Source organism: Mesitornis unicolor, unplaced genomic scaffold (genome assembly GCF_000695765.1).
Source record: "Mesitornis unicolor isolate BGI_N332 unplaced genomic scaffold, ASM69576v1 scaffold39411, whole genome shotgun sequence".
Taxonomy (NCBI): domain Eukaryota; kingdom Metazoa; phylum Chordata; class Aves; order Mesitornithiformes; family Mesitornithidae; genus Mesitornis; species Mesitornis unicolor.
Window position 1 is genome coordinate 555 of NW_010162467.1, and position 8,522 is coordinate 9,076.

An 8,522-nucleotide genomic window follows, 5' to 3' on the forward strand; every position below is an offset into this window, starting at 1 on the left:
TTTTAACAGGACATAGGAAACTAAGAATCAGAAAAACAAAGTGTGCTAACATTGGAAGTATGCATGGCAGCTTACTTTTTTTTGGCCAGCCAGACCTGCTGTACAGAAATAACAGCACTTGAAAAGTTCAGGCAAATGCCAGCATTGATTTCTTATGTTCTGACACCATGGGAAAAATATGTCTACCTAATACACACTCAAATTGTGGAGGCAGCGAGAGGCAGAATATCAGTATACATGTTATGCTTTGAAAGTAATTCATCGTGAGCATCATATCTTGAGTAAAAGAGAGTGGTCTTATGGGGAAACTAATTAAAAAACATTCAGTTTGCATAAGTGCACTTTCTGTGTGCCCCTGCTTGCTTCTTTTAGACAAGAGTGAGGGGTCCTGTCATCAGCATAAATATTTGTTTTAATTTGCAAAGTAAAGTGTGGATGGTCATGACTAAAACGAAAATGGAATCAGAAGGTCCTGCAGGTTACTTGCACCATAACAGCTAGAAGCACCAGCCCCAGATCAGAAGAGCCACACTGGAAATTAATGTATAGAGCAAAATCCCAGTCCCTTCTCTAGTGAACTCAATAGGATGAGTACAAGGAAACAAATGTAAGATGTTGCTATTAAAGATGTTTTCAAGCCTTGAGACCAAATCACAGTCTAGAACACACATATAGATCAAAAGCCTTTAGAAGCAAGTTTATTCTGTGCTACCTGTAAGTTAGCACAAGAGAAATTTTCTTAAGAAATTTTGCTCTGATAAACTTTGTTTAGAAGGAGATGCTGGCAGAAGTTACTCCACAGGTGATTTATCCACACTCAGTGCTGCAGTACAAGACGCAGAACTTTCAGGAACAGAGTAGAAGGACCATGTAAGGAAAGCCTGACATGTTATTTCTTTGGTTATTTTGGCTTCGTACAAATGAGTGCTGCATAACAGGAGGAAAGCCAAGAATATCTGAAAAGGAGCTGCAGAAGAATGTAGCCATGTATTTTTCTTGTTTCATTGCAGTCCTCTGTTTCTAATTATAAGCCAGCTGCTGAAGTGACTTCATTCGATAACTGTTTTGATTTGATCCTGTCTAACACTTTAGTCTCAGACTCACAGTTCCCAAACTCCAGTCATCTATGTAATCCAAAAGCAATATGATTATAAAATATTATATATGTCCCTTTTTTTCCTCTAGACAAAAAGAACTCTTAAAAAAAGCACCTAAAAATGCAATTTCATTTTTTTCAAAGTAAAACTTGGCTTTCAAGTAGAAGAAGAAAAAGGATTTTTATATATTGCAACCTTCATTCATAAGCATGTTTGTATAATTTTGTCTTTTATAGGCATATCAGTACAGTAAAAAGCAAACACTTTGTATTTCAGGTATACAAGAAATCTTGTGGACAATGGAAATGGAAAGTTCAACTTGATGATCTTGTGCTGGGGTGAAGGACATGGCAGGTTTGTATCCAAAGACTATGGTTTTAGCAAACAGATACAAAGCCACTGTATCTTTGTCGTACAAAAAGACACAAATAATCAGCCTTATGTGAGTTATAAGAAAATGTCTGGAAACTAAGCAGTGCAGACCTCCTATTGGTATAGCTGTTCTGAATATTTGCTATGTCTTTTGCAAGTTTGTACCTCAAGGACATTTTTATAGCACACTTGTGAAAACACTCTGGTTTTCTACGAAATCTAAGCTTCCCTTCTGTCAGAGGAAGTTTTTAGTCCCAGAGATGGAGTCCTGCAGTCCTGTCCCATACAACAGACACATACAGCACTTCATTGCAGAAGCAGGATTTGGTGCTGTTTAAATAGTCATTGTTCTCTCCTGGTGTTTAAATCCTACCTCCGTGCCAAGATGAGAGAAGTAGGTTTGGGTTAGGACTGCAGGCTTTGAGGAAGGTGCTCCTTTCCAGGAGTACTTGGCTTTCTTTAGGTTCATGCACCCCATCTGCTCCCTCAAAACAGACCACACTCCTGTGCACATGGCCCACAGTTGTGTACACAGACTTTACACTGAGTTGCATAGTCCTGCAAACGTGAAGACAGGATCTGTCCCTTCAAGGGTATTTCACAAAATATTGGCTAAAACAAAATACGGAATAACAAAACTTGCAGGTTTCAACTGATTCTTCTTGCATATAAATAGAAAAACTAAGGAGAGGTCAGAGTTTTGTTTAACTGAGCATGCAATTGAACATTTACAGTATGCTCTAGGGGATGCCATGATGTTCTACTCAGAGGGATATATGAACCAAATACACCACCTCTGCTTCTTCCAGGCTGTTCCCACAAAGCCTGTAATTTATGTCAAACTGTGTTTGAGTTGGATGAGCATTTGCTAGAGCCAGACTGAGACCACAAGTTGGTTTTTCTTCCTACGTGAGGAGGATCAGATTGTTCTCATGGCTTGTGGAAGGAGCATGACAACGTGGCATTTGTGAACTGTTCTGTGCCTGAAGCAAGCTCTGCTCTCTTGGCATCTCAGTGAGTGAGAAACCCTGGCATTTGTTTACTGAAAACAGTAATGTATGCATACCAGGTTTTTGACTGCAACTCATTAGCACTGTACTTCTGGGAGGGTCAAATTTCCCCTTCTCCCTCGCCCCCCATGAGTGGAGAGCTCTCCCTTTGTCCTAACCCTACTGACAACAGCCAGTTAAAAAAAGCCAAACCAAAACAAAACCCAAAAACTAAACTACATATCCAGCTCATATGTCTACAAATGTAGCAATTAAAACATACTTCAGAGCAAAGAGACAGATCGAGCAAGGAGACACGTCAAGCGAACAGCCTAATTGTGCCAGTTCCTGCTGTTTTGTTCATCTTTTGCCAAACTAGTGAAATTACAGCTTAATGTAGCTGGTTGTACTTAGCACTATCAGTGTGAGAGGTACAATATTTTTTCTTCAACAAATGCCTGTGCACCCCTGCAGTAAAAAGACCATAGAAATTAAGCAGAAGTAGCTCATTTCTCCCATGTTTCAGGAGCGAGCATGGTAGATCTGCAAGTATCAGCTATACTTGCACAGTTATACCAGTCCCTACCCAGGGTCACTGTGGAAACTGTTGTTCTATTTCTTGGCCCACAAGTGGTTTTGTGTTCTGAAGAATTTTTCTGTCCTCCAGACTTTGTATTTCTCTGTGGCTGATTAATCTCTGACTCTGCTCCAAGTCCTGCTGTATGTGAGGTTATCCAAGTACATTTCTAAAGTAGTAGTTTTAAGTAGGCATACCCTAGTTAATGTTGGGGGTTTTTTTCTAAGACTTTTATGCATGACCTGTGTGCAATGGCATTTTGTTCTAGGGCTATGCCCAGATACAGTATGCCATGCCATCTGTCTTGTTTGCTGGACTGAAATTAAGTATGTACATCACACTGAGTTTGTTTGTTTGTTTCACATACATAGCAGCATCCATGATCACACTGACTCGCACTGCTTTATGAAGATCCTTCAGGGAAATCTAAAGGAGACTCTGTTTGAATGGCCTGAGAAAAAAGGGAATGGTGAAATGACTAAGAAATCAGAACGAGTTTTGAGGGAAAATCAATGTGCCTACATTAATGGTAAGCTATCAAGCTTGTTTTGACAACTACCCATCCATGAGTCTTATTCCTAACAGAAGAGTTCATCTGCTCTATAGTCTCCTATCTCCAACAGTATAATATTAATGCTTTATGCGCAGTTTAAGAAGGTGGCTCTCTAGATTCTGCATAAATCTATATTTAGATTCAGTAAAACAAACTGCAAAAATTGTCCTTTTAATTCACTTTTAGGACATTGCAGCAATTGCTTGCTCCTTAAATATGCTGGGTATCTCCTCTAGACCAAGCAGCCTTCAGCACCGTGTCCCTAATGACTATCTGAAATTGCTTGTAAACATACATCTTAACTAGTATTCTGTGACAAAGAAGGGAACCAATGTGTAGATAGGTTAATCACTTTGTTTTGTTTTGTTTTTTTTCAATGAAATAATCCTCTTGGTCCATCATGGAAATCCTAGGTCAAAATTGTAAAAGCTGCCTGTGGAATAAATTGACCAGCCAGGAGTGGAGGCCCCAATCCTCAGTGCTACTTCTTGTCCATATCAACAAAAGCAGTGCTGAGGTGCAGCATCAGCAGAACAGAAGTGCTCAGGTCTACCCAATCTACCAAAAAATTGCCTGACTAGACAGATGCTGAGAGGCAACTAAGTCTCTACCAGTGAGGCTCCCTAGTTACTTAAACTTTATCCATTATAAGTGTCTGCAACTATCACCACCTTGTGCTGTGCTGGGGGCCATCCTGGAAAGGCCAGCTGGGTGTAACATATTCTGATACTATGAAAGACATTGCACATCATGCTGAACAGCAATGGATTCAGCAGAACAAGGCAAACCATCAGAGAAGGGAGCTGCCTGCCTTTTCTATGACGAGTTAAAAACTGGAACGCACATCTTGTGGGGCTGAGCTTGGGGGTAACCTCACGTTGGGTTAGGGACTAAGCCAGGGTGCAGGCACTGGGGAAGAAAGACTAATGCTGTGCAGCCCTGTGTTGAAGGTATGTCACATTATGTGAAAACACAAAATCCACAGGACAGGAAATGCAAGAAGGAGCTTGACACATCTACTGATGCTCCCGTGCAGGGGTGTGGGTCAGGCCTTCCTACCTATGCGGTTCTTTCCAGTGGAAGCAATTGAACCCTGTGTGCATCTGATCCAGAGCTTCCTTGGTTGTTTTAAACAAATTTGGTATCCAGTTCTCTAAGGCAGTTGGGATATCTGCCGTGTTTTATAACAGATGTTTTGGTTTAAAAGAAACAGTAGAAGGAAAACACTGACAGTGTGTTGATTGCCCTCACTACTTGAGTAGTGAGTGACCTTCATGTTTCTATTGAATGCTTCTTGGTTGCTCTTCTACTTTAAGGTTAGAACTCACTAAACAGTGTTTATTTGAGTCTCCCACTAGATGAGCACAGATTTAAGACTTTTTTTTTCCCTACGTCCTCTGTTTAGATAAACTATGATAACAACACTTAGGGCTTACACTTCAAATGTATCAGAGTTAAAAGTGTACTCATGATTCTCAGGGTATCATGCTACATTGCACAATGCAGGTCTAGGTATTATAAAGTATATTAATTCAAGTACAAAGGCCTGAGTTGTTTGTACAGCAGGGTCATAAATTTAAATTCAAGGCCTCTTTTATTAAGTAACTAAAAAACTCCACTCAAGCATAAAATTGAAATGGTTTGTTTTATGGACGTGGTTCTTTATACCTTATATTTTTGTGTAATAGCTTGATTTCTACTCTACCATTGCAGAAAGTGCCATTACTTCATTAGTGACCACACAACAAACAGTGCTTTGTTTTATTAGGTGTTCAATTATACTTACTATTCAGTTAAGGTTGGAAGTATGTCAGTCACTGCTAATTTGTCACCTCAGTCAAAAGAGCAGACAGACTGAAAGTCTGTTCTCCTAACTAATAAACTGGAAGGGTTAATTATGAAACAGATGCCTACACTAGAAAACAGCTATATCTCTGTCCATAAGTCCATGCCCCAGATACACATAGCTGACTTGTTATGTGACTGATATCCTTATAACTGGGCTAAAAATTAGCAATACAAAAACTTATCTGTAAAAAGTCTTCCTAATTTTTAGAAACACAAATGTTCCTGCTTCTGGAGCATCTGTAACAACAGCATATCCTAGGAAAGTAAACAACCTTGAAGTCCTTTGGGAATGATAGCTAGAAAATTACTACCTTTATTAAGTTTCTCTGGATTTCTATTGGCCTTTATCCTGTAGCAGGTAATCCAGAAGTTACAGGAAGTGTGGAAGGCAATAATGTATTCTGAATTACTATTATATTTAGGAATCTATGCTAGAGAGCAACAGTCAGATTTCCCGTACTGAGTTACTTGTTGCCTATAAAAGTGTGGGCATGCCTAACTGGCTTGCTGGTGAGTTCTGGTTTAGAATGCATTTTTCCAGGCATCTGAGATCTTGTTAAATCATCCTCCTAATACAACCTCTTGTTATGCTTTCACTGGTGTAGACTCCATTGGCCTGCACCGCGTGGAGAACATAAGCCACACAGAGCCTGCTGTCAGCCTGCATTTGTACAGCCCACCCTTCGATACCTGCAACACCTTTGATCAGAGGACTGGACACAGGCACAAAGTCAAGATGACTTTCTACAGCCAGTTTGGAGAAAGGACTCTCTGTGTAAGTACAAGATAACACGCTCGCTGCCCAGCCCCTGCAGGGAGGGGTGCGAGGGGCTGCCCTCTTGCCTGTGCAGGGCAGAGCGCCCGTGCCCCAGGACAAGGCAGGAGGTCCAGCAGCAACCCCTTTCCTGCGGCTTTCCTGTCTAGGGCCAGCATAAAACCTGTTTCCAAATACTGCTTGATTTGTTGATTTTCACTTCCCTGGCATGGAGTTCCCTGCTTTGTAGCTTGCCTCCTCTCCATCAGCAGGTCAGTTCTCAGCAGATTGTGCTGTTAGCTAAGCATCTTCAGGGCAGCAGCAAATAATGGTAGATGCAACCTAGTCAGTGGAAAACTGTGAAGCAGCTACGTTGTTTTGGCCAGCTTAAGTCATGTGTAACATTTCCTGGCTAAACTGTTCTGCCAAAAAGCATCGTATTTCAAGTCAGTTCTTTTAAACCCTGTAGCTTACTATAAAGTAAAGAATTATTTAATAAAGTTAATTGAATTCTTTAAAATAAAAGCTTTGACACAGAAGGATTTGCTCTCAGAATCAGAGTAGGCTGGTTGGCTGCTATCTGCATTCTTGAGCAATGGCATGAGATTTTATTTGGACAGAAAAGAAATCTTAAGATCAGCTTTGGGGAACCAAGCTAGGACATCTGGGAGAATTTATTAGAGTTCCTTTTAGTGCTATTGCATGCATTGGGAAACAAAACTACTTATATGGGGAGAAAAGACAGATTCTTGATCTTCAGCCACAGAGGTTCAAAGACTGTTTGGTTTTGTTAGGTACAGAACATTCTCACCTTTCACTGAAGCTGGAAATACAGTGCTCAGGAGTTTCCTGGAGTGAGCTCTTAGTAAGATCCAGTTAAAGTTTTATATAATCAAAAAGTACCGTGTAAATTATTTCTTTGAAGTGTGTGATTACAACTTTACCAAACAGCTGAAGCACAAGCTTTGACCTTCCCACATTTGAAAGGTCCTTGAGAAAGTAAACTCAAATTTATAATTCAGATTTCAAAGGGAAACAAACATGGAAAAATATTGAGAAAAATTCACACAAGGATTCTGTGTTTGCTTGCTTTTTGTCTTGAGTATGAAGTACGTAAGAACAGGCAAGACAAGATGTTTTGACTTGGACTATTTTCCTAACCTCGATATGTAACCATCTGTCAGTGTTTGTACGTTTTGTGGGAAACTGGATTTGGCTGACAGGAGAGAGGTAAATCTTAATCATTGGATCTCTTTCATGAATTCCTGTAAGTGAAATTCTAGTAAGGAGGAAAGTGGTAATGAGTCTGGGCCATCCAATTGCCTGAAATGACATCATGCTACAAAAACCTTCTGGTCTCAGTGAGGGTTTCTGGAAAGCTGACTGGAAAATCAAACTTTCTTCTGCTTACCAGATCTCAAAAGGGTGTAGGAAGACAAAGCCATAAGATAAAACCACCAAAAGAGTAATGTAAAGTATACTTGTGTATCTTTTATGAGTGAAAAGATCTGCGTAGCTAAAGCACATTCAGTGCTTCCTCTTCTTAATTTTTTCTGCAGGTAAAACACACAGGTAAATAAATCCCTAATCACTTCTGGCCGTGACAAAGTATTTAATTAACTAAATCTCCAGTAAATACATAATAAGTTATATAGGCCTAATAATTAAAATATTATGTAGTATGTCCAAAGACTTGCCTGTGGAAGTAACTGTTTACACACTTCAGGTACAAATCATAAGAATACTGATGTAAAACTTCACTTAGGGAAAACTGATTTTGTCTTGGAAGTCACAGCACATCAGTTCCTGCTGCTGAGAATTTTGCTGAGGGAGGTGGTTTCTCTTTGCAGCCTGTCTTCCAAGCAGTTTCTGTCAAAATGAAGTAGAGCAGAGTACTGAGGGAAAAGATACCCTGAAGGAAGAAGCACACCTCAGCTGTTCCTCTTCTACTGCGGTCATGGTCACACAGAGGCAATGGACAGGGTAATTTTGTCAGTGCGCAGTGCCTCTATAAAACTCTGGCAAGGAGTACTGAAAATAAAGACACTAAGTATTTTAAGGTCCTGAGCTACTCCTGACATAAAGGCCCATGCTGTGAACATGAAGTAGATAGTGGCCATCTCTTTCCTTTAAACAGCAACCTGTCCTCTTTCCTTTTAGGCAACAGCAGTGCCGCAGGAGAACAACTGAGAAGCACCAGCGCACGTTTGCGTAAGACCTGCTGAATGTTTAACCAGGGACAGAAGACTTGCATGGCTAAGGCCGACAGCCAGCTTTATTTCTATACCTTGTACACAGAAGTACACTAGGGCAGCTTCCAGGCCACCCACAG

At 40.4% G+C, this 8,522-nt stretch overlaps 1 protein-coding gene across 1 annotated transcript; it reads left to right on the top strand.

The window, feature by feature from the left end:
- Positions 1–1,373: 1,373 nt before the first annotated feature.
- CDO1 (cysteine dioxygenase type 1) lies at positions 1,374–8,380 on the top strand (the record flags this gene model as incomplete). The annotated part of the gene is made up of 4 exons (XM_010193632.1): positions 1,374–1,451; positions 3,407–3,564; positions 6,042–6,211; positions 8,351–8,380. Coding segments are annotated over 4 exons (436 nt in total), but the record flags the coding sequence as incomplete, so codon positions are not given.
- Between the last annotated feature and the right edge of the window lie 142 nt (positions 8,381–8,522).